The sequence below is a fragment of the Lytechinus variegatus genome, chromosome 16 (genome assembly GCF_018143015.1).
Source record: "Lytechinus variegatus isolate NC3 chromosome 16, Lvar_3.0, whole genome shotgun sequence".
NCBI lineage: Eukaryota > Metazoa > Echinodermata > Echinoidea > Temnopleuroida > Toxopneustidae > Lytechinus > Lytechinus variegatus.
Window position 1 is genome coordinate 17,086,531 of NC_054755.1, and position 27,376 is coordinate 17,113,906.

The following is a 27,376-nucleotide window of genomic DNA, read 5'->3' on the forward strand; positions in this document are numbered from 1 at the left end:
CAATAATGATGAATGTAATTATAAAAATATAGATATAACAGTTGCTTTATTATACCAAATAACGCAATTAACCTTGCCGATGGTTTTAAAACACGATATTTTTTTAAATTTAAAGTCGAAATACGGGGAGGGGATGGAATAAATTCGGAGGGCTCCCGTGGGCGTAGGCTTAAATAAACAAAAAAATACTTTCTTCAGGAAACATGTTAACTGATGTCTCATACATCTGTCTTTTCCAAGTCGATTATACAAGTTAAACTGGTTTTGTAAAGTAGCGGGAATGCTGGGGGAAGCAGTTTTGCCACTTCGGGGTCTCCAAAAGATATATATTTTGATAAAGTTAAAATATGGATTGAGGTAGGATACATTCGTCATGATTCATGTGCCAGAGTTTCATAAAAGCAGTAAACTGCAAAGCAATGTCTCCTGTAAATTTTCCAAGAGAAACAAATAAAACAAAATTAATAGTGTTTTACCGATACCGAAATGCATTTTGCCCGTATATATCATAGATTACGGTGTGGCAGACACACCAACAAAAGCGATACGAGAAGCAGATGGAAGCTATTGTGTTGAGATTGTGTTATCTCGAATGACATACCATTGATCGCTTTATTGTCCGATTCGTGAGTGTGACTGTGACATAGAGGTTGTTTTGGTCTCGTTTTAGTGCAATATCACGTCATACATTTTGACATATTTGCCCTCTTTCTAAGCAAATTAAGACACTAATACTGTCATGAAGCATATCGATGTTTTCGCTAATATATTCTCTTTCATGTAGAATGTTGACATTGTGTATTAGTTGCTGTTTTTTAAAAACAGTTCAGGATTCATGAAAAAATACTCTATTTAAAATTATAATTTGCATAATTTATGTAAATTAGGTAATAATAAACAAGGATATCTCAATTATTTTATGACAATTTTCTTCCCTGTTTTACCCTCAGTCTTTATTTCCAATTTTAGGGCAGTTCTGGTTAAATATATATTCTGAAATACTTGTTTTTACTATATCGACATAATATGCAAATTTATGCAAATTACTTGCTTATTTGCATAGAGACAGCGTGTCTCTTTGGATGAATCTTTTTCTTTTGACTCAAGGAACATTTGTGCCAAGTGGGACATTTGTACTCAAAAATGCAGCGTTCAACCTCTTAACAAGTCTACTATATGAATTAATGTTGATGCTTACATGCAGTGTAAATGTAAGTTTGAGTATCACAGACCTGTATCAATGAGCTATGTTTACTAACGTCTGGGACCTACATCTCACGTCACCATTCTAAATAGTCGTGACGAGGACTCGAACCTCAAATCTCTCATGAATTATCTTGGATTACAACGCCCAGTTGCGATTTCAAATAAACCAGAGGCAATAGAGAGCGATACGAGTTCAATAGCACTGCAAAAACTCTAAACTTGATTTAACGCCAGCACGGAATCTATATAATCATGTCCACACCAAAAAAGTGTTAAACAACACCAGTTTCGTTTTGGTCTAACACCAGATAGGTGTTTATACAACACCAATTAGTATTTAAACAGCATCGGTTTGATTCCAAAGTGGTTTCAATACTTCTCCGGTGTGGACATGGATATAGATTCCGGGCTGGTGTTAAATCAACACCGAAGTTTCTGCAGTATACGTTCTTCGGTCTCTCGTGTCATTCGATCGGTCAAGTTAGTCAACAGTCTTTGTACGATGGATAATAGCCATAAGAACCTAAACAAACTTTGAAGTCACTAATGTTTGTATTAAGGAAGGAGGGGGAACTTAAACGCCCAAAGTATTACACAATTAAGCAAACACTACTGAGATCAGAGAGAACAACCAATTATTGATCCTGATTAAATTGAAATAAATTCAGCGCATTGCAACCCACTTCACAGAGACACCGCAAAGACCTGTCGCCTGTCGTCCAGTTCTGTGCAGTATCCCAAGGCCCAGATCATGGAAGCAACCTTAGGATTCCAATGATAGGCGCAATGATAAATTCTCGTTTCTTCTTCTGAGCAAAGATGACCAGTTCAGTCGGGAAAAAGGTAAGTTTAGCTTTGCATCGTCTTATTCTATAGTAGTTGTACGCGTATCAAGTAACCCTCGTAGTCAATTACTTTATGAATCATTTTGAACAGTGAACATCTACCTCCTTTTTCTACATATTTCAGGTATTTACAATATTGGAGGAATTTCATTATTTGTCGAGTATTTTATTTATATCACGTAAACATGACAAGTGTCTCGCTTTACAGTCAATAAACATGGTGTACATCGTGGTCCAGTGGTTCTGAACCCGCCTTTCAAACGGAGGGTCGCCGGTTGAAATCGTAGCCATGGTATGTTTTCCTTCAGCAAGAAATTTATCCACATTGTGCTACACTCGACCCAGGTTAGGTGCATGGGTACGCAGTAGGAGTAATTACCTCGAACGCTCGAGCGCCCGATCAAGGTAGCCGCGCTAAAGCCGGCTAAAACCGTGTTAAGTAGGGCCCGCTGGGAGAACAGTTTCAGAACTGAAGTGGCTACCCTGGGTAAACTTTGACGTTATTTCGATTATTATTATTATCATTATTATTATGATGATGTGATTGTCTTAGCATGTTTAGTGGCGGTTCTATGATTTTGAAATATGGCATATATAGCATATTTTGCGCAAATATAGCAATTGTGGAGATAGATGGGAGCAGAATACTATTTTCTTACACTTTGGTATTACGTGAATGTTTCAATCAAATTGATTGATTGATTTTATTCGTCAAGAATATCACAGGAGATTACAATGAAATTGAAGAATACCTTAACAGGATAAAGCAGAAAGGCTTATTTCCAATGGGGTCCTATAGTTAGTATACAACATTAACATATTGTAAACGACAAGTACTGGAATATGGTTAAAAAAATAAAAAGAAACTGAAATACGTACATACATATCCATCAGTCAAATAATTTGCAAACATCTGAAGCAAACAATAATCTTCCTAATATGTTAAACAAGATTATATTTTAACATATCCTAATGTATACATAATCTACAATACTAGAAGCCAACTGTACAAAATGTGTGATTTTTACTGGTAATGCTGTTCTCGAGCAGCTTCCAGTTTTAGGTGCTTCTTTAATGCACTCTTAAATTGAGAAAAACATTTAACGGCATTTACTTGATTAGGAAGAGCATTCCAAGTTTGGATGCCATTAAAATAAAAAGGGTTCCCTATATGTCCTTCACGTTTTGGTAATACGAAATTACAATTACTATTTCGAGTATCGTACTTGTGGATATTTGATACACGGGTGAAATTGTTTACTATATAATGATCTAATTTATCCGAATAGAATATTTTATGCACGTGGTGTAATATTAATTGTTGTGACCTGTGATCTACATAAAGTAATCCTGCCTTTTCAAGTTCATTATATCCGACATGTGCTCTTGGTCCTAGAACATATATGTATGTCACAATTCTATTTTGAATTATTTTTAGCTTTTTCTTATCCGTAACATCCAGACTACCGTACCAAGTCGCATTAGCATAGTCGAATAAACATTGTATTATTAAAGCAAAGCATAAAATACGTATAGACTTCATATTCAAACAGGTTTGATATCTATACAAAAATTTTAAGCGTGAATTTGCCTTTTTTAGCGATTGAGTCTACCAAACCCGTCCATGATAGGTTACTTGTTAAATTAATTCCCAAATATTTTATTGAATCTTTTCTGTCAATTACCTGATTATCATATGAAACCTTGAAATCGTGTGCATATCTTAACTTTCGTTTCGAACAAAACAAAATGCCTTCCGTTTTCCCAACGTGTAAACTAAGCTTGTTGTGAGACATCCATTTGATGCAATTTGCCAAATCTGCATAAGTTTTTTATCAAATATCTTGGGATTTGTATCCGAATATAGCAAGACACTATCATCATCATATGAAATTAATTTAGATTCGTTATACAAGTACACATATTATTGATGCAAGACATAAAACGAATGGGGCCTAAAATGATTCCTTGAGGGACTCCGCATTTAATAGGCAGTGAATCATAAAGACCCGTCTGCATGGTAACTACTTGATGACGGTTAGATAAATATAACAATGTCAGACATGCAGAGTCTAAACCCGTCACTTATAATTTCTTTAATAGTATGTTATGCGGTGTTGGCTCAGTCGGTAACGCGTCTGCCCGTCGAATTCGAACCAAAGATCGTAGGTTCTAGTCCACCCTGGGCGGATGACTGAAGTCAGTGCGTTGTGTGTAAACGTCTCTCTCATGTTTCATAGATTGCAGGCTAAGTTACAATGAAAACACTTCGTCCCTCGGATAGGACGTTAAATGGAGGCCCCGTGTAGAAGAGAGTCGCCCCCTTTGCACGTTAAGAACCCACTGCACTATTCGTATAAGAGTAGGGGGAAACCCCGGTGTAGTGGTCCACCTGCATTCCCCCCAATCAGTTATATCGGGAGGAGAGACCTGCGGGTTATAGTGATTCGCTTTACGCCCCCCAGGCACAGGTGACGCCAAAAACAAATAATAATAATAATATGATTTACAGTATCAAAGGCTTTTTGTAAGTCTAGGAGAACCATTCCAACCATGCGCCCATGTGAAACTTCATTCCTCTGTTTCAGTTTCAGTGGAATATCCGTTACGAAAGCCGGACTGAAATTTATATATTAGCTTTGTTTCTTGAAAGTATTTCTCCACTTGAGCATGAACAGATTTTCCAAAATTAATAGAAGGGGCAATTGCTTAGGGGCAATTTGGAGCATAATGATCCAAGTTGCGGAATTTCCTTTGCAAAAAAATATGTCTTTTAAACCATCCTTTACGCTATAAGATTTTTTCTATATCACATACTTCTAACTTGATGAATTTCGTTAAGAAAATATAAACAGTCTTAACCATTCTGTAACCTATAATATTTGTGCAATTTCTTGTACACTAAGTTTACAAAAAAATCCTTTCCGAAAGATCCGATCTTTACCATCCATTAGGTCACGTGATTTTTGTAATATACTTTTTATTAGTAGGCCTAATATTTTTTTTAAGTGATATTATAATAATTGTCAAAATAATTATTATCCTCCTCCTCATCATCACAATTAGTATCACTACCACTGTTAACGATGTAATCATCTGTGTTTTCCTTAGGTGCTGAGTTATGTATTTACTGTTGCAATCGCAGTGCTGTTACCACTGTACATTCTGTCATCGTCTACGGCTCTGACGAAAAAACAGACCATCCAACCGCTTCCTAAGGTAACCTTAATCACGAGAAACGGTGGACAGGTTGCGGATTTTGGACAAAAGCATTCAAGAGGAAATATACAGAATGTGAGTGTACAAAAGACAGTAAATGGTAATATCAAGGCTGAACCTGCGTCGAACAATCATGATACGGATATCGGTAAAGAAACGGTAAACATGACAGATGGGAGAGAAAAAGCCGAGCTGAGGAAAACAGAACCTTCACAACTTGAGACGTTTACTGACCGACCCACTACCTTGTCGAGAGAAATGAATTCAACGATACTACAACGAAAAGGAGAAGTGAATTACACACTTGTGTATAGAAAATATGAACCATTAGACTTTTCAAATCTTTTCTCGTATAATGATGAAGAAAAATGTCAGGGCCTATCGTGTAAATGGTATAAGATGCCCGGTGCGACGAAGGAACTCGTCCAATGGGCACCCGAGGTAAGTTGTTCATAATTTCCACCCAATTGAGGCACATGTTTTGGTAATAGTACATGTATTATGTTGTCATATACATGGAACTGGGAAGCAGGGGTGCTGAAGCACCCACAAGATTTTCCCAGGGGGTGCTGCGTGTATTATTTTCCATAGTGTAGTGAAACCTTTTTTTTTTGCTTGTCAAATTTACATAGGCGGCCCCAAGGGGCCCAAGACTCCCTACTGGCGGAGCAAAAAGGGAGGCATTTTGAAAGAAGAAATAGAAGGGAAAAGAATGGAGAAAAAAGAGGATGAAGAAGAGTGAATAAAATAAGGTGTGGGACGACTTGGAAGAAAAAAAACCCTCTCATGTCACTATATGAAGTTTTCGCTCGCCCTTCGCGTTCCCATTGCATGTTTGATGAGATAGGCATACATTAGATTCTTCCTCAATAAGCTGATATGGAGCTTAAAATATCAAGTTTTGAAGTCAATATACAAAACATATTTCAGCTCCTAAATCGAGCTTTCCAGGGGCGGATCCAGGAGGGGGCCGAGCCGGCCCCGGCCCCCCCTATTTTTTGACAACCTGCAGAAAAAGTGTACTCTTTACCGTGATAGAAACTACGAAAAACAGAAAGAAAAGTAAGAAAGAGTTATTTTACCCATGATGTGTAATTTACAGCCTCGTAAGGGCCGGCCCGACCCCGAAAGGAAACCAAAGAAAGGTGAGGGGAAGAATTGGAAAATAGACTTGATATAAAATTTTTCGCTCGCGCTTCGCGCTCGCATTGCCTGTGTAATGAATCCCATTCAAGAGGGTTAAATGACACTAATATATAACCAATATATATACATGTACAATATACAATATATCCAGTTCTGATATCAATTTGCACACATTTTTTTAGCTCGCACATCAAGCTTTCATTATTTTGTTTGATTTACACAAATTGTTGATGTGTATCAAAAGGTTCAGCTCGCGCTGCGCGCTCGTATTGTTTGATTTGTGAGAAACCTATGCTCTTTGGAAATTCTTACCAAAATTTGTCAAAATGCTCCTTTATCTCGCATTTAATTGTTTGAGACACACAGCTTGTTTATTTAAATAAAAACGCGCTAAGACTGTTCATTTTTTTCAGGTCGGAATATCAGAAATTTTGAACTCGCGCTTCGCACTCTCATTATTTGATTGGTGATACTTGTATCCTCTTCATTAATCACTAAAAACAGTTCCTAATTGAGTCACTTTTCACGTTATACCATGGTCACATTTGTTCTACGGCGGCCTCCATCTCACTAGGATGGGCGATCATAGCGACCATGGCGATCTGTCTAAATCCCGCAAAGCGTAGCAGAATCGTCCTCGAATTCTATTTTTAGCCTGCGAGGCGATTGCACTACAACTTCACTGCGACGGACCTGCGCTGAAGGCGATGGTAATACGCTGGTAGTACGACGCTGCCACTCTCTTGCCACGATTTGAGGCAGATGTGATGCGCTGCTTCTGCGATCAAAGCGACCGTACAACGAGGCCCATACGCTAATTAGGACCTCGGTACGGTGGTGCTACGAATGGAACGATTGTGTTACGTTCATGATGGGCTCTTGAAACGATTTCAAGCAATCGGCATATTGATCGCGGCACATGAGACATTTTTCAGTCGATTGCCAACCTCCGACCAAGATGGATGTCCAGAATTTGGTTGGACTTATACATCTTAGCATTATACAACAACTTCAATTAGAAGTTGAATACGAGGACCTGATACGAGGACAGTAGGAGGAGGCCAAAAAGATACTGGGTCCGATCCTGGCTGTCACTTATGTCATAATATACAATATATATTAAAATTTCACTCAAAAGATGTCGATGAGCCTAATGCATCCAGAATTTCATAAAAGAGCATAAAAATGTTTTATATTTTGTTTATTTTTTTCCACAAAAGTTTGTCACTCAAAATTGTTAGGTAGATTCCTTTCAAATTTGCTTTCAAGAAGTGGTCTACTGATGTGAGAGCACTCATAAGGGGGGGGGGGGGCACAATGCCAGAATCCCCATAAAGTGTGCTTTCCCAATCAATACATCAGTGATCGAATCATTAAAATTTTAATATTGTTTACTGTCACTGTAGTTAGAATTCATTCTATTTTTAAAACATATTCAATTTATATATTTTTGCGGAGGTAACCCATTTCGTCATCAAGACATGCGAGCGTCTTTTTTTCTCTCTTTCAAGCTGGCTCAGCAGTTAGATTTTCATCCTCCTACTATACCTCCTCCTCCTCCTCTTCCTCCTCCTCCTCCTCTACCACCACCATAACCTCTTGTTCGCTTCCTCTTGGACCGCCGGCATATTGGGCAGCTTCCCTTTTTGGTCCTTTTTCTGGGAAGTATATTTGAAAACGTCGTGGTGTCGCCTCGTAATCTGTTGAAAATGTGATAATCCCCTACCATCGGCACGGTGTTTCATAGCAGCGCAGACGGTCGCTGCTCAATCGCTGGCCAGTCATCAGCGGCGCAGCAAAAGCGCAACGCGAATGCCTGCAGCGGGCTGAGAACGTGTGCCACATGCCACCCAAAGGGAAAGCGTCGTGGTGGAAACGGTGTGAAGCGTGTCGAGCGCAAGGCAGTCGCCTCGTAAACGGAAGCAGCGTAGCAGAATTGTCTTGGGAACGGGCCTGAAAAACACGGGCGATCGATGCCGCTTTTAATGCGCTTCTACTACGCTTTGTGCGTTGGAGCTTCGTTACAGCTACGAATATGTCGTTTGTAATACGCTCTTTACTCGATTATGATGCGCTTTAGCACCTCCGCGATCTCGCTACGTAAGTTTTGAACATGTTCAAAATTTTGTGGCGACCAGGAAGATGGTGGCGATCCTTGCCGCTTCAGAAAAGATCAAGGTACGACGGAGAAGATTGAAAAGATCAAGCCACGTTCAAGCTACGATATACCACGCTTTGTCGATTTTTGACGATCGCAGCGGAATCGCCATCTAGTGAGATGGGGGTATTACGGCGAGTCGAAAACAGCCGTTTTATCAATTTTGATTCAAACCACCTATATGTAGTTGGACAAAAAATGTTAAAACGGCTGTTTTCGACTCGCCGTACGGCCGCCGTAGAACAAATGTGACCATGACATTACTATATGATAAAATTTCGGCTCGCGCTTCGCGCTCGCATTGTTTAGTTGGATACTTATCTTTGTTCATGATTATAAAAACTGCTCTGAATATTCAGTTCTAAGGATATAAAATATCAAAGATTTTTAGCTCGCGCTTCGCGCTCGCATTATATATTAAGACCACATGAGATACCGTATATTGTTTATAGCAATGAAAATTAACATATAATTAAAACTTCAGTCTTTAGTTAGTACTACCCCCTGAAAAACCAACAAAAAAAGCCAGATTGTAGCGGCCAATCGAGAAATATGTTGATCAAAATATTTTTCGGCCCCCCCCTATTGGCGAAAGCTGGATCCGCCCCTGCTTTCATTATTGTGTTCAATTTATGAATTGATTTCAAAAAGTGCTGTAAAATGTTCGTTTTATTGTCTCAGTATCAACATTTTCAGCTCGCGCTATTTGATTTGTCAGGTACATCATAAAGATCTCAAAATATCCCTTTTTAGTAGGAGTGGGCTATACATGGGTCAAAAATACTTTTTTTGGTAATTTCAATATGGCAACAGTTTTTTTATTCCTTGTAATGTATCTCAACATGAAATGACAATATTTTTTGTCTCGGGTCCGAGAAAAAAGTGGCCTGGCCAAAATCCAAAATGGCCTCCAAAACCCCCCAAAATCACAGTTTTGGCCACAACTTCTTTATTTGGCCGTCTTTTCCTTTGGTTTTGGTGGCTATTCATATGTGCTTGGGCGGGCAAGTTGTTTTTCCTATAATTAGTACTTATTTAATGAGATATATTTCACAAATATTCGTAAAACCCAGAGTAGAGGAATAAAAGCAATATATATTTCGAGCTGTCAATAGGCTTATTAGATTGATAAATACAAAAATTAAATTTTCATGAATTCTCAATAATTAAATTGTCCTTTTTTTTCAGAATGCAATATCTTGCACTTAGGAAAAAATAGAAGAAAGTCATCATTTTCATATGATGACAAAATGTCCTTAGAATGTCCAGGTCCTAGATCAATATAAAAACAAAAATATCAGATTGCGCTTCACTCTCACATTATTCATCAAGAGCGATCCATAATGTCCTCTTCACAATTTTCCTACATGGTGCTTGAATTAATGCTCAAATTGACAATTTTTCAGATAGGAATATCAAATATTTTCAGCTCGCGCTTCGCGATCACATTAGTGATTTTCATGATAAGAATATATTTAGAATGTCTATTTACTAGGTATAAATCTTAAACACACGTGCGCAAGTTAATTGAGATACACAGCTTGATCATTATTTTTAACATGCTTAAATTATCCAGTTTCAGACTAAAAATTTCTGCTCGCGCTTCGCGCTCACATTATTGATTTAGGATACCTAATTCTTTTCATGATTTACAAAACATGCCAAAGTGACCCGTTTCATGTCTCGTTTCATTTCTAATTCTCGTTTTTTTTAGTTATTTAGTTGTTAAATAGGCCTATCCTTCCCACGATTATGAAATATGCCTAGAATTTCAATTTTTCATGTTAGAATGTCAAAAAAATTCAGCTCGCACTTGCTTTCTTTGATTATTGAATATGTATCGCTCTATAGTCCAGGATAGAAGAGGCAAAACCTTGTTTTCTTATATATGCAATATTTTCTTATGGTTTCTTGTCAATTCGAGGGTGCTGATTACAAATCTGAATGATGCCACCCGTGTAACCTTGAGCATTTTGCACAAATTTGAAAAATCCAATATGGCCGCCAAAATATGCAAATTATCCATGAAAATCATGAAATTGTCCGCATATTGGCTATGAAATGCATGAAATTGTGAGGCAGGAGTAAAATTCTCTGAAAAACAATTGGTGACTAAATATTTATTTTCCTGATATTCAAAATGGCCGCCATAGGCATTAGAATACTTATGTACAATATGAATAGGAAAAAACTTATTTTCACAAAATGAGCACTAAACTGCAAAAAATCGCGATGTATGAACATCTAGTATATGCAAATCATCATTACTAACGAGATATATCATTTATTATGTCATGTATGGGAACATTGCTGTATTTTGATATCTAAAATAGCCCACTGGCCCAAACAGTATTAAGTACAATGGCAATGGCCGGGCCAAAATGACAAGATTGAGCACTAAAATGCATATTATTAAGATAAACGAGTGGAATACTGACTAAAACATAAAACATGTACTGATACTTAAATCCGATTGATAAACTACACTGCATAAATCAGGCGTTTAATTGATTATTGGGTCTGTTATCTAATTATAAAGGATATATAAGACATTTTAATATAATTATTTCAAGAAAAAAAAGGAAAAAAAATCTAATTCCAGCGTGATTACACTTCTTCTAACTTCTAAACCCTTCTTTTCTGTTGGGTTCATTCAATTTGGTAATTGTCATGATTATAGGATCAGCATCAATGTGTTTTATATTGGGCATAATACCTTGCATGTATATTACTTTCTACATGTATATAAAAGTGTGGGTGTGGGAGCATGTGTGTGTATTTGTTCCTCAGTACAATTAACAGTTGCGGCAAAAGAAGTCTATAAAATGATTCAATGATTGAAGTTTAATATTTGTCTGCCATTGATTTTAGTTTTTTAAAGATCTCATATCAAACGTATACAAAGAAAATGGCAAAAAATACAAGAACATACAAACATCAAAGAAAAATAATATATATATAAAGATTGACTTAAATATTATATTTAGGGGCCAAACATTTATCACAATGATACTAATGCTATTTGTACACAGAATAATAATTTTTTAAGGTCTAATTATCAAATTATAGCACATTTTTCCAAAATATGCATAAATTTTCATAATTAGTTAGCAGCAAACAGATATAACAAATTTTCCTAAAAGGTACAGGTTTTGTATGCAGGATTTTGCAGTATCCATTTCGGTGAAAGCAAATATCATAAATGAATATTGTAGAAATAAGATTATAAATAGTCAATTTGGCAGCCATTTTGTTTATGCAAATAAGGTGGTCAAAACATAAAAAATCGGCTTGGGGTCCGGTCTTGTCAGATTCAGCACATTCAAATTAGGTGAAATTGACCGGTTCCCAACTTTTACCCCAAAATGTTCCTTGAACTCAAATTCTCCCCCATATTGGTCTTGTCTATTTAGCAGAGCAGCTTTTACGCTAAGAGATTTTTAAGTAATCAATTCCTGCGAAGAGCTACCTCAACTTGTTTGAGTCCAGCACAATATTACATAGATTTAATTTCTTGCTAAAGAAAATTCACGCCGCGGCTAGCTGGGATTCGAACCCTTGCCCCTCTATTTCAAAGTCCGACTTGTTGAAGATGTAACGAGCTGTCAGAAAATGATTATTTGTTGATGCTGGTAACTTTCATAAAATGAACCCATGCCACATATTCGGGTGATTACTTGAATTTAAAGACTTTGAAAGGTTGTAGTAGGGTCACTTTAGCATTATGTCAACCCCACCCTCAAACATATAATGTGCACAAAAACTTACCCAACCTAACCAGCTAAAACATGTAATTTGATTCGTAATCATGCAGATCTTTGAGAAAGTTCCCCAGCATTTCCTCAGCAACTTCAAGAATCCATGTTGGGTACGAAACGGTACGGAACTCAACTGTCTTCCTTACTTTTATGTGATTGGTATGTATAAATGTGGCACGACTGATGTCTGGTCGAAGATCGTTGCCCATCCTGATGTTGTCGACGTACCCAAAGAGCCACACTGGTGGGGTCCTCGTCGCCATGGTTTTACTGGAACACCTATTCATAGGCGAGAAGGTAATTAAAAGTACATTTTTTTTCTTTCAGGGACCCGTTCCATAAAGCTATTCGTAAGTTACGACTGGTGACCATTTCTTGATTCTAAATGATATCCCTATGTAACTGATTTAGCGCCTAAGAACAGGTTCCAGTCGTGCGTAAAATATTATTGTCTGTAACTTTTTACGAACAGCTATATGAAACTCACCCAGGTTTGTAAACCGTTGATCTACTTACAAACTGCACCTACACGAAAAGACGCATGACGTATTCGAGAACCTAGAAAACGTATCGTCAAAATGCCCTTCATGGTAAGGAACAACCAAAGAGTGATTGTCGGAAATTGGCGTTATTATTATTATTATAAAATAATAACAACGGTATATTTACCCAGGGTAGCCACTTCAGTTACGAAAACTGTTCTCCCAGTGGGCCCTGCTATTATTATTGGTGAGTCAAAGCAGAGGTTTCTTACGGTGATCATAAAGGTATTTGAGGATGTGTCATTTTGCATACTTACCAGGTTGTGCATATAACTTTTGATTGTGAAATTAAGTTACACATTAGAATGTCATAACATTCTATTTTCTCATCCAAGTTTGATGAAATTTACAATAATCGGCCTGCAGAATTTCAGCCTTACTTTTTTTTCTATTATTCATTTTTTTCGGGGTTGACTTGATCTTTAACATTTTTGCAGTGCTGGCCATGCGGAAGATAACCGGAGGCGTAGATGATAGTTCGTTGGAATGGTATCTTAATCTTTACAAATCAACTGGAGTTTCGAAATTAATCCACAACAGAGTTTCAACGGCAGAAGGAGTACCTTATCATCCAAAGATTTTCGGTATTTAGAAATTTGATTCCTCGTTATTTAGACATATCTTTGAAAAAGAATGAAACCCTTGAATTAAACAATTTGAATTCATATAAACTCGATGAAAGTTTGAGGAAGATTGAATAAATAATAAAGTTTTGAGCGTGTCATTATTGAGATCACTAATGCTATGTAAAACCTTCATTTGGCAATGCAACCAAGGACTGTGATGTCAAGTCCATCCGATTGATATGATTATTAAATAATGTTCTAATCAACAAATTCTCATCATTTTTTGTTTTTACCTCGAAAGCTTCGCCTTCTGGTTCCTGTAAGTTTTTTTTTCAGATTAGCGCTGACTCGACGTAGATGGGGTAGTTTGAGTATCGGCGGTGGTGCGACAGTCCGAGAAAATACCTGGGGTGGTATTTACAATTCCTTGCCAGGATTGCAATAATGTTTATTTCGGAGAAAAGGTTTAGGATAAAAAAGGCTGAAAACAAGCTACAGGCGGAGAATGAGCAAATATCACTTCACAAGCTCGAAAAAGAAGGATCGACACTCATTACATCCTTGGTCACCACCCACTTTATTTGTCTGACGCTGTCAGATGTATCACAGGCCCCCGGGGGCCACTTTCATTGACGAGTGGATACCATGTGCGGGTCTCAAAAAGCACCCTATACACGTATTTTCCATATTCTGAAAATGCTCCCCCTAACAAGTATCGGCGTGTGAACCCCAACCCTTAACAAGTATTGGAAACAAAACGATAGTATTGGCAAGTATTCCCTTAATTGCACCCCTAAACAAGTACAGCAATATTTCAATTGTTATGTCACGGACGTCGGCCGTCAAGTTTAGCTTTACCTACATCCTTGGGTTTAGTACAGCCCCACCTCCCACACTAAACAGTAGTGTTGACTCTTGGGGCAAAAAAGTACATCCTTTATAAAACATTTTAGACTTAATTTTTATACCCTCGCAAATCCGACCCTAAACACGTAACTTTCCGAGGGAAATTATATACCCTTTTTTATTATTTTGGTGTTTTGACACCCTTATAACGTTACGTACGTAACGTGCCCTATCTTGAAGAAGAAATCCCTTTTACGTGTTTTTTTTTGGTCGCGCATTGTATCCACTCGTCAATGTAAGTGGCCCCCCGGGCACAGTCCTGAATAATTTCCCATAGGCTCGTGTGTCAAAGTGGCACTTTAAAAAATAATCATAAAAAATAAGGAGGAAATTCGAGGGTTGAATGCAGTGGATAGGATATATGTCTGACATTTCATATCTGACCAGAAAAGGGTACCTCGATCGGCTCATCTTAAAAAAATAACTCAGGATTTATGAAGACTACACCTGAAAGGATCAATTTCATCACTTGAGAGAGTAAAATGGACCTAATTCTTCCGCCCGTAAAAAAACATAGTTCCAAAGTGGTGATATATCTTTCCAATTTGGAAAAAAAGGAAGTTCAGTAGGTACCCTCCTTAGAATCATTTTTAGATTGTCAATCATATTCATTCATTTTTTTATAATAAGCAATATCAAATTTAAAAATAAAGAATGGGTTGGCTCGAATGAATATCTTTTGCCTGCCAGTTCATGTATTAGGCCCATGAATCCCAGAGATGCTGGGCAATACAATTTATCCCGTCAACCATTTTTCCGTCTGCACCTCACACAAGAGGGCAGAATACCGAAGCTATAAGTGTATGGGAATAACGATATAGTAGATTAAATTAGTCAGCGTACGCCTCACGAATATTCATGGCGACACGAAACGTTAGAATATAGCGTATTTTCCGACCCCTCGAACAGCTCGATTTATGCATGTGGCTCAATTAGTAAAGCAATCATATAGGTTCGAGTCTCGCCGAGAACAATTTTTCAAAAAAATTCAAAAATTAAATATTGAGGCAAGACTCTAAAAATTCCAAAATTTGTAGTCTGATTCGAAGCCTTAAAAAGGCCATCTCGTGTTGGGTGCATAAGAACTGACGAAAAAGAAAATCACATCCCAGCGAATGTATCTCCTGGGTCCCGTAACACAAAGGTTAGCAATTAATCGTACGCTTCATTTTCACGATCGATTGTACACAGTAGTCAATGAAATCAGTCGTAGAAAAATGTTTTACGATCATTACTAAGTTTTGTGTTATGCCTTCACCCGGACTCTCGCAGTAATCATGGAGCACTACCGCCTATACTCAAACCACCCCATCTACGGCGATTCAGAGCTAGTCTTGGGAATGGGTAAGGCGTCTGACTAGTAAAACGAGGGTCTCACTTAAAGAATCCTTTACAAACCAGTAGGCGAAAGTCTGTGAGGTAAGACAAAGTTGATTGTGAAATGATGAAAATTTTGTTCATTTATAATGATGATGAAAGAGATGAACAAACACAACAGTAAAATAATAGTGATAGTTCTTTTTTCAGTGTCTTTCTTGTTACTTCCCAGTGAGGTAAACACATTACAAAAACACCGGTGTTTATTTAACACCAGCCCGGAATCTATATATGTCCACACCAGAGAAATGTTAAACTACACCAGTTTGGTTTTGGTCTATAACAACAGATAGGTGTTTATACAAAACCAAGTAACATTAAAACAGTATCGGTTTGATTCTAAACTGGTGTTGTTTCAATACTTCTGTGGTGTGGACTTATAGATTCTGGGCTGGTGTTAAATCATCACCTGAGTTTTTACAGTGCACTTATATATTTGAATAAAAGGAGACATTCAATTTCTTACAATTTCTAATGAGACAAAATTGTGATCTTACTAATATATGCTTAAATTGAAAGGAGTAAAATAATTGCAGACCTCGTAATGTCGTTTTTTATCAAGAATTGGTCTCTTTCAAAAATTATGCTCGTCAGACAAAAGTACATTGAATCATTTTTTTTCCTGATCGTTTCTAAAACCTGTCGTAAATTTCAGGTGATGCCTCCATCTCCACAAGCTACACCATTGGCCTGAATTGGACGAGGACTTTTCCAAATGCTTCGGAGCCAGTGTTCACAAACGCCCAACTCCTCCGGGCAGTTCAACCCAATGCAAAGATTATTCTTATGGTCAGGAATCCCACAGAAAGGCAAGTTTTAATTAAACTGCCCCCTACGTTTTGTGGGGGCTTCGTGGTCCAGTGCTTGCGACTCTCGTCTTTCAATCTGAGCGACGTGGGTCCGATTCCTAGCCATGGCATATTTTCCTTCAGCAAGAAATCTACCCACATTGTGCTGCACTCAACTCAGGTGAATGAGTACCCGGTAGGAAGAAATTCCGTGAATGCTTGAGCACTTACATTGGCAGCGCAGTTAAACTCTGGTGATTGGAAGCATTCAGTGGCGTAACTTTTTTTCTTCAGCAGATGGGGGGGGGGCACACGCCCCCCATTGGCTGGAAAAAAGGGGAAAGGAAAAAAATAGGGAGAAGGAGAAACGTGTTGGGGGAAGAGGAAATGATATTATATTAAAAAATAAGTCGACATGACGAGATCATGGATCTCGTCATCTTCTCTTCTCGTCCTGACAAAGCTGACTTGACAAGATTCTGTATCGTCGACTTGACGAGATTGAGGATCTTGTCTTCTTATAGTCTCGTGTAGACAAAGTTGACTTGATGAGATTTGGGATATTGTCTTCTTATCTTATCATCCTGACGAAATCGACTTGACGAGATTGAGGATCTTGTAGTCTCGTCAAATCGACTTTACAAAATCGAAGATCTCGTCTTTTTGTCTTCTTTCCTCGTCTTCTTGTCATCTTGACTCTTTTTCGTCTTCTCATCTCTTTTTCTGGGGGTACTTTTAAGCTTCCGTATAGATATGTATATTGCTTGTGCAAAAATACTCTTCCTAGTATTGCGCATGCGCATAATATTTTGTGGCCAATCATGTTGCCAAACGAAGGTGTCTATTAATACTTCACGACCTTAATAATAACTAGTTATATTTTTTGGCCTATATTATTAGCATTTTAATCAACGTATAATGTCTTGTTTCAGCTTCAAGTGATAATTTGTCATTATTTTGTATTATGTATGTGCTTATAAACTCTTTCATTTCAATTTCAGTTCAGTGGGATCCTCCATTTTCACAAATTATAAATAAAAAATCTTATACACATGATAATTTTGTATGTAACTTTCTTTAACATGTCTTTTTCAAGTTGATTTAATGACTTTGGTCTATTTTTTATGATGTCGACTTGTTATGAGTGTATTTATTTAAAATAAATGAAATAAACATTTTTGTCTCCCTTGAAAATGCAGGGCCATATCGTGGTATTGGTATACTCACAGCTCTGCAAAAGGGTATAATGAAAAGACTTTTCATAATTTCGTCGTCAAGAATATCGGTTGTTTAAGAAATTGTTTGGAAAAGCATAACCCTCGCTATTGTGCATATGCTGCAAATTGTGTAAGTATAACGGGGCTTTTTTCTTATCGGGGTATTGAGGATGACCATATTTGATGATGAATTTTGATGATATTAAGGCCTATTTTTAGTTTGGGCGTGCAACTATTCCGTTTTTTTATCATATTAATACGGGTGCCCTGAAACAATTGTGGTTTGGGTAAGGACATTTACCGAAAATGTTAGATTGTCTGTTCAAAACCACTGAAGAGAGACAAATTACATTTTTTTTAAACTAGAACATGAAATGGACTTTCTAGTTTCTGCACATTTGAGACCTTGTTTTGAAATTAATTTGGCCGTATCAGGGGCGGATCCAGCTTTTGCCAATGGGGGGGGGGTGAAAAATATTTTCAGCAACATTTTTCTCGATTGGCCGCCATAATGCTATTTTTTTTTCAGGGGGTAGTCCTAACTAAAGACTGAAGTTTCAAGTATATGTTAGTTTTTATTGTTATAAACAAGATAAGGTATCTCATGTGGTCTTAATATAAAATGCAAGCGCGAAGCGGGAGCAAAAATTCTTTGATATTTTATGTCCTTTGAACTGAAGATTCTGAGCAGGTTTTATAATCATGAACAAAGATAAGTATCCAACTAAACAATGCGAACCGAAATATTATTACAGTAACGTGACGGGACTCATAGGACTGTTTTAAGTGATTAATGAAGAGGATATAAGTATCACCAATTAAATAATGAGAGTGATATTCGACCTAAAAACTGGACCGTCTAAGCACGTTTTTATTCAAAATTAAAGAACAAGCTTGTGTGTCTCAAACAATAAAATGCAAGCGCGAAGCACGAGCTTAATTTTTTGATATACTGACATGATACAGGAACATTTTGACAAATTTTGGAAAGAATTTCCAAAGAGGATAGGTATCTCACAAATAAAAAAAACAATGCGAGCGCGCCGCGCGAGCTGAAAATTTTGATATAACAATTTGTGTAAATCAAACAAAATAATGAAAGCTTGATGTGTGAGCTAAAATATTGTGTGCAAATTGATTTCAGAACTTGATATATAATGTGCCATTTAATCCTCTTGAATGGGATTCATTACATAGGCAATGCGAGCGCGATGCGCGAGCGAATTTTTTTTTTATATAAAGTCTATTTTCCAATTCTTCCCCTCATCTTTTTCTTGTTTCCCTTCGGGGTCGGGCCGGCCGTTACGAGGCTGTAAATTACACATCATGGGTATAACAGCTCTTTCTTACTTTTCTTCCTGCTTTTTGTAGTTTCTATCAAGATAAGGAGTACACTTTTTTCTGCAGGTTGTCAAAAAATAGGGGGGGGGGACCGGGGCCGGCTCGGCCCCCTCCTGGATCTGCGCCTGCGTATATCAACAGGACATTAGTTTTCGCTATTTTAAAGGAGAACGATCTTATAACATTATAATCAAAGTAAATCTTTTGAGAATGCCAGTCAAATCAAAATGAAGAGCTGAACAACTTCTATAAAAGTCTTCTACACACGTTGCGCTACTCTCTTCACTACGTTAGCGTGGATATGTCTCCCAACGACATTTTGCTGACCCAACTATTTAGATTTAGAGGCTTTCGTCGACAAAAATTGGTGAAAGAGGACATAGAGGGCAGTAACACAAAAGCGACAAGCGCTTGTGTGTTGCTGCCCTCTACGTTTGATGGAGGACAGCTAATCGTTGTCAAATTCTGAGCCGACGAAAATGTCGTTTGCCCAGAGTCACGGACGACACTGCTGTTTTGAATCACCGATTTTAGGCTAAGGTTGCGTTTATGCGACCTCAAGCCAGAATCATGATTTGAATAATGATCTGAATCATGATTTAAAACATAAACATGAATCACAATATCACAGAATCAGCGCTTAGACAACCTTCATTCCAATGCTGTTTCTCCTCAGAATCGCGCCGATAAACGCACCCTAAAACTCCAAGAGTCAAACCGAAACTAGCCCGACACAGTGACGTCATGTAATCATGATTCAAATCACGATTGCGTTTATACGAACTTTATCGTTCGTGGTTCTACAAAAACGTCTTTCCAAACGCCCCCTTTTCCGTGTTTCATGTTTGTGATTTGAAAGACTTTTATTTTCACTTTGGACTAAACGCAATCGCGATTCTGCAGAATCATGATTTGAATCATGGTTCTAATCATGATTCTAGAGTAAAAAAAAAAGTGGCGCATAAACACACCCTAAAACTATTTTGTCACAAGGGATTTTGACTATATAGATTCTCTACACTCCAAAAAGGTCTTAAAATCAACCTTCTTACCATTAAAAAAATGATTATGTAATACTTTATACTCATGCAACTCGTACAGAACCCTTTCATGTTTAAGAGACAAACTTTTTCCCCTTTTCAGCCATATAATCTAATACCTGAACTCCAAGTTGGACTCTACTATGTGTATGCCCGTGATTGGATGGAAGCTTTCTCACGTGATGGCGTTCTCGTCGTACGATTGGAAGACTGGCAAGCCAATCCACTTCAAGTTTATAGAAAGATTATTGAATTTCTTGACTTGAGTAAGTTAAACACAATGGCACGTACTCTAATGGCCCGTACCCGCCGATGTCTAATTCAACTTTACACCGTGGTCATTGGGCTCTGGACTAAAATCGTTATGGAAAGCCATGCCACAAAATATCAAAATTTTGTTTAAATTGTATGTTTCTTACGTTTTAGTGCGGTCTCGCTCATTTGTAATGTGGAGAAAATTTATTTCCCAGATAGCTTTTAATTTTTGGGGTCAAACAAAGCGATTGTTTTGTATTGGACTTCTACTGTTAGATATTGGTGCCACAATATATTATTGGTAAACCACCATTTTAGACCAGAGTTCATATTAAACCCGAATTCGGAATACGGACCAATCTATTTGCTTAGATTTTTTCGTTTAAATAGGAAAATGTCGACTTTTTTTTATAAAATAGACTCTTTTTTTGCTTTTCCGACTTCTATGAGGTAACAACCCAATTGACTCCCATTGGTGAGCATTAAAGGGTACCCCGGGCTGAAAAATAACTATTTCTGAATGAATAAATTAATATTCACAGAGTAAAACGCTGGTCGTTACATCAAACTCTAATAAACAATGACAAAAGTATTGAATTTTTACACTTTGGCAATATTGTGTGAAACGGTTATATGCACACCGCCATAAAGGTGCACTCATGATTTCATGTCCATGTCGAAAATAATTCCCAACAACCCCCCCCCCCCCCTACCCTCGCCTGGTGGAAGTAGTTGTTCATTTTATGCAAATGATTACTGTAAATGCAGATTGAATCACGTCCTTCGCTAGGCAAGCTTGGAATAACCATTTTCTTTTTTAATGTTTTGTTCATCAACAGGAGAACTGAACGACAAGGAAGTGGATAAAATCATTAATTCTCCTCAACTCAACGTTAACAAAAGACAAAAACACTTCTTGCCGGAGACCAGAAAAATATTGGAAGAGTTCTACCAGCCATACAACAAAGAAATGTCGCTTTTGATGAACGATGACAAATTTCTATATCCCACACATCAGGCATCGAATTAGTTTGTTCATGCGAAATGAAGATTAACAAAGTATAATGATAATGATAGGTATTTATCTAGCGCCATCTATCTAGAAATAATCTATTCCGAAGCGCATTGTTATCATTATTATTATTATTACCGCGGCTTGAGCTCGAGCTAGCTTCCAGCGTTCAATGCATTCAAGGAAACATTCCTACCGGGTACCCATTCACCTTATTTGGGTTGAGTGCATCACAATATGGGTAATTTCTTGCTATTGGAAACACACGTCATGGCTGAAAATCGAACCACTGATTGAAAGACGAGAGTCGTAACCACTCGACCACGACACCCCCACAGATTGAAGATTGAAGGCTGAAATCGAAGACCGAATACCGAAGAATAAAGATAAATTTCAAAATCCTACACATTAGGCATCGTAGTTGGGTGTTTAAAAGGACATGGAAAACCGGAACCGAGAACCAAGACACGTATTCAGAAGACTTATATTCAGTTTGATTTTCGGATAAAAATATCTCTCCCGGGTCACACTATGCAGAAATATTGGACACAAAGAGAACTTGAGATATTCTTTTTTTTTTGTTTATGGGGGCTTCGGTCTTCGTTTGATACACACCTTACTACAGGTGTTTAAAACGAAAACCGAAGAGCATTTATGAGGATGACTTAGTCCTGTATGAGTCCCATTACACCTGCGAATGAGTCCCATTTCTCAAATGGTTAATATACTTTCTTAGGGGATCCACGCTCTACAAGCAATGCTTTTTAGTGGATCCCCTCATTTCTATATCAGATTCTATTAAAACTATTCTACAAATATTTGGTAACTTGTAATTGATTTGTAATCATTGTTATCACATTTCATTTGTTTTTGTTTATATTTATAATGTATGTTTGATTTGTATTTGCTTGTAATGTTGATAATGGAAATGGAAAATAAAGCTTGAACTTGAACTGTATATCATTTTACTTTACAAACGTGAATGGAATTGAATAACATCGTGCTCAATACTCACTGCTTGCATGCTTGATTGAATGAAAGATTGATTATAAATGAGAGACTGTCCTTTAGTTAAAATTTATCTGGCACTGTTTATTCTGTTCTCCCCTTCCCGTTTCTCTCTTTTGTTTCTCTTTATCCCTCCTTCCCCCCTCTTTCTTTCTCTCATCCATTAACGTCTTTCCCTTCTCCTTTTCTCTTTCCCTTTCTTTTTCTATCTCTTCTTCCCTTTTCGTCTTTACATTTCCCTGTTATCTCTTCTCCTTCCCCTCTCTCTTTCCTTCTTTTCTTTCCTTTCTTTTTTTCTTTCTGTCTTTTTTCACTCTCTTGTTCGATTCCCTTCCCTTTCCTTCCACTGTCCCTTCTTTTCCCTCTCCTCAATCTTCACGTTCCTTTTCTTTGGGGGTTTGGGATCCGATGGATCAAAGTAGTAGTAGTAGTAGTAGAAGGAGTGGTAAATGTAGTATTAGTAGGCTAGTAGTTTTAGTAGTATAAGGAGTGGTAGTAGAAGGAGTGGTAAAAGTAGAAGTAGTAGTAGTAGTAGTAGTAGTAGTAGTAGTAGTAGTAGTATTAGTAGTTGTAGTAGTAGTAATAGTAGTAGTAGTAGTATCAGTAGTAGTAGTAGTAGTAGTAGTAGTAGTAGTAGTAGTAGTAGAAGGAGTTTTAAAAGTAGTAGTAGTAGTAGTAGTAGTAGTAGTAGTAATAGTAGTAGAAATAGTAGTAGTCAGTGGCGTAACTACGGGGGGCATGGGGGCACGTGCCCCCCACCCCAATCGGCTCGCCCAAAAAAAACGGGGAAAATGAGAAAAAGAGGGGGAGAAAGGAAGAGAAACGTAATGGGAAAGAAGACATTTTTGTTCCTTTTAATATTATATTATATCATAATAATGTTTTGTTATAAGAATTTTTTCATAAATTTATGAAACATAATTTGCTCAGGGCCTATGTTTTCACTGTTCCTGTGCTCGCATTGTTTGTTTATGTAATAGATCAAATATTTTTTTCGGAACACTACACTACTACTATAACTACTTCGATCCATGGGACCTCCCCCCCCCCCAAGAAAAGGAAGGGTGAAAATTGAGGAGAGGGAAAAGAAGGGACATAATTTGATCAGGACCTATTTCTTCACTATTCCTGGTGCTCGCATTGTCTGTTTATATAATAGATCAAATACTTTTTTCGGAACACTTTAGTTTTCAAGTATATTTGAGAGACCTGACGTTGTCAAATCAAGTTAAAGACCCAGACCAGACCCAAAAATGAAATTGATAAATTATATACCAATCGTAAGCTTATAAGCTTCTAAATACAGCAATGTATGCTTTATGCATTTTCATCGCTGCCCAGCTGAGTATTTGGCTTAAGAATATTCCAATTATCGGGCTTCGAACCCGGCTTAGAAAATAGGCTTTATTGTGCTTTTCACCTGCCTCGATACCGTGACGTCACGTTGTGTAAGAAGCGTCGTGATTCCATAGGTTTGTACACAGTAAAACTGGGTGTTTTTTTTTTTGCTTTCAAGATAACGCATTTCATTCTCTTTACTTCTATCACAGAGGGATACACATATATTTTTTCCCACAAGCTTGAATTTATGAAATCTACAGTTTTGATCTAGTTTTTGCCATATTTTATTTCCTGCTTATTTGGCGCAGATTTCAATTCTAATTGCATTTTAATTATGTATAACAACTTTTCCTGACATAGCAATTTAGGCCCAATAAGAGCCAAACAAAGAAATCACAAAAAAGGTAGTGAATAGTTGTAGGTTTACATCAATTTGAACAGTGAATAAATTTGAGTGCCATTTTCATCTGGAAACGAAAAAAAAAATGGATTCATAACATGGAAATGGAAGAAATTACCCAATGCTTTTGTATACAAACCTATGGAATCACAACCCTCCAGACACAACGTGACGCCATCATTTCCAGGCGACGTAGGGGTGCTCAATCGAAGCGTACATTGGAGGAGAAGTTTCTTTGATTTTTATTTAATATTTTTAAGAAATGGAAGGAGATATATTATGTAATATCTTTGGTATATTTGTATTCTATGAACCATTACCTTTATTTTGATATATGATTGTTTTTACACCGGTCAGGGTCTTTAATATACACAAAATATGTTTCCTCGCACTTTGAATTACTATTGTTTTTTCAATTCAATTCAAAATGGTTTATTTAGATAAAAAAAACTTCCATCACAGCACAGAGCCGAATTATAAAAAAGTTTTTACAATGTAAAAGATTGAAATCATAAGGAATAAACAAAGTGTGGCATTTAACAACAAAAACATAATACAATAAAACAACAGATATGGTACACAAAGAGAAACTTATAAGACAAAATGAGTTCAAAATGACGTTAAGAATTACAGAACTAAAACAAAAAAATACAAAGTCATAGATGAGACATACAAATTATGCAAAAAACTACCAGATCATATACAATTAAGGAATAAATTAAATATATGAATACACAAGAGACGAAGGATAAGGAGAAAAATATAGGCAGAATAACAAGAGTGAGGAGAAAAGGGGCAGAAGATAAAAAAAAACGAAGCAGCAATTAAATTAGAAAGCGGATGAAAAAAAACTAAACAAAAAACAAACAAGAACAATAGCATAGAAAACGAGATGGAGTAATTGATCAATAGTGAAAACAACTTAATTTGGAATACAGCGTAAATATAGAACGAAACAAAAGGACAAGAGAGAACGGTAACGAGGCTACTTTAAAAACAAAACTGTTGAAGTTATAGCAAGGAGCTTCAAAGCTCACTGGTAGATAATTCGATTTCAACATAGTAAACTGTGAAGATAGAAAGAGTAGAATTTGTCTGTATTGTACCAGATTACATCCTTAAACAAAAAAAAGATGAAAAATAGAGTGCATAATGTTTGTGTTGAAAAAAAAGAGAATGGAGAAAAGCGAAAAAGGAGGAAGAGTTGAGAAAAAAACTGAAAAGTGAAGAGAAGGACTGTGATAATGAGAAGGAAAAGGAATAAACAGGCAGAGACAAAAGGTGAAAAGAAAGAAGCAAGGGTAAAAGAAAAGGGAAGGAGATACTGAAAAGAATCAAATGATGAAGAAGGAAAAGGATGAGGAAAGAAAGGGAAGAAGTAGTAGAAACAGAATGAGGGGAAGGAGAGAGAAATAGAAAAGGTAATAAAGAGTCAAAGGGAAAAGTGAGACACAAAACCACAAGCATTAAGGGATTATGTAGTGGCTTCTTTTTCATGACTACTTAAAGTGATTGCCCCATTTTAAGGTCTTAATATAAAATATTTTTGTCCGTGCTTACACGTTCGCATACCCCTTCTTTCTGATCTGAATATCAAGAATTTTCAGCTCGCGCTTCGCGCTCGCATCATTTGGTTAGTGAAATACGTATGGTCTTCGTGAATTCCTACAAACAAACCTGAGAATGCCCCTCTTCAGGTCTAAATTTTCAGCTCGCGCTGGCAATATTTGAATAGTGAGATGTGTATGATAATCAGGATTACAATGACTACAAAAAGTGCTTCTTGTGTTTTGATGTAATTCTAACAAAATCAGCAAGCGCTTGGCACTCGCATTAGATGACTACGGTGAGATATGTATACTATTCATGGATTCCTAAAAAATAGTCCTTGTTTGGAGTAAATAAATACACAAATTCAGCTCGCGCTTCGTGCTCGTATCATTTGATTAGTGAAATACGTATGATCTTCGTGAATTCCTAAAATCAAACCTTAAAATACCCCTCTGCAGGTCTGAATTTCGTAAATTTTCAGCTCGCGCTTCGCGCTCGTAATATTTTATTAGTGAGATGCGTATATTAATAATGATTACAATTAAAGTACTTCCTGTATTTTGATGTATTCTAACAAAATCAGCAAGTGTAGCAAGTAGTAGTAGAAGTAGTAGCAGCAGCAGTAGCACAAGTAGCAGTAGCAGTGAAGGTCGTATTAGTTGTCGCAGTAGTCGCAGTAGTCGTCGTCGTCGTCGAAGTAGTATTAGGTGTTGTGCGTCGGCGCCAAGAGCCAACGACGATATCTATCATAAATTCATACGAGTTCAAGAAGAGTCCCGGATCTGACATGAAACTGTTCTTCGTTTCGTAAAAGTAAGTCTAGAGATGAGTAGATTTGCTTTCTCTTTCGTAATTCATAATGTAAATACATGCATATTTTAGCACTAACTTCATATCTACCCTAGATCACGTGTTGTTAATGTGCTTCTCTTCCCTAAATTAACAAGTTTAATCCACTCTTTTAGGCATGTTAAGTGGTTATTTTACAACATCCAAACATTGACTATCATGACGAATATCTGAAAACCTTGGTCATTGATGAAATGAATTTGCTGTACTAAACATGATTGGTTCAATTAAATCAAGAGCGCCATCTACAGTCGTAATTAAGAAAGACCATGCGACTGCCGTTACTGAGAACAGAACTTTGCCGTTCATTTCCTCAGTGAATGAATCAAAACTATGGAAGCGCACAACCTGGCAAACAAAGGTGAAAATTCTATTTAAAATAGTCGCTAGAGAGCAAAGGGAATGAAATTTGACTTTTCGCGATTTAAAATCTAATTTTATGCAATGACGTATATCCAGAAAATCAGTTTAAATTTTGACCTTTTCCCACGCATTTTTTTCCTATTTTTTCTCTATTGGGCAAGTCTCACTTCCCTTCATAATAGCATGCACTTTGGGCAGCTAAGAGACTATTATCAATCTTATGCTCGTGGTCACAAGAAATATGAAAATAGAATGGAATCATTATTTTAGCACGTCATCAGCTTCTCGAAGGACACTGACCATTTTTTTTTATTAGGGGCGGGGGTTCTTCTTTCATTGGAGGGGAAAATAAATTTCAGCAGCTCCAATCCCTTAGTTTTTTTTAATATTTAAAGCCATATTGAACACATTTGTTCCTTTTTCAATCCCTGCAAAATATAATAGCCATACCTTAAATGGTATTACCCCCCCCCCTCCCCGGCCTTTAT

General features: G+C 37.1%; 1 protein-coding gene across 1 annotated transcript; it reads left to right on the top strand.

Annotated features, from left to right (window-relative positions):
• Positions 1–1,440: 1,440 nt before the first annotated feature.
• Positions 1,441–22,266, top strand: LOC121430182 (carbohydrate sulfotransferase 15-like). Its single transcript, XM_041627460.1, has 8 exons — positions 1,441–2,049; positions 5,163–5,711; positions 12,389–12,629; positions 13,312–13,458; positions 16,379–16,532; positions 17,711–17,858; positions 20,213–20,375; positions 21,204–22,266. Exons 1-8 carry the CDS (start codon positions 2,026–2,028, stop codon positions 21,392–21,394), a joined length of 1,617 nt encoding a protein of 538 aa, XP_041483394.1. The 5' UTR covers positions 1,441–2,025; the 3' UTR covers positions 21,395–22,266.
• Positions 22,267–27,376: the final 5,110 nt, after the last annotated feature.

Bases quoted from the DNA above. Each gene is read 5' to 3' on its own strand.
- LOC121430182 (XM_041627460.1), top strand. From the start codon at position 2,026: ATGACCAGTTCAGTCGGGAAAAAG. The intron at 5,712-12,388 runs GTAAGTTGTTCA...GTAATCATGCAG, and splicing joins TCGTCCAATGGGCACCCGAG to ATCTTTGAGAAAGTTCCCCA. The intron at 16,533-17,710 runs GCAAGTTTTAAT...TTGAAAATGCAG, and splicing joins GTCAGGAATCCCACAGAAAG to GGCCATATCGTGGTATTGGT.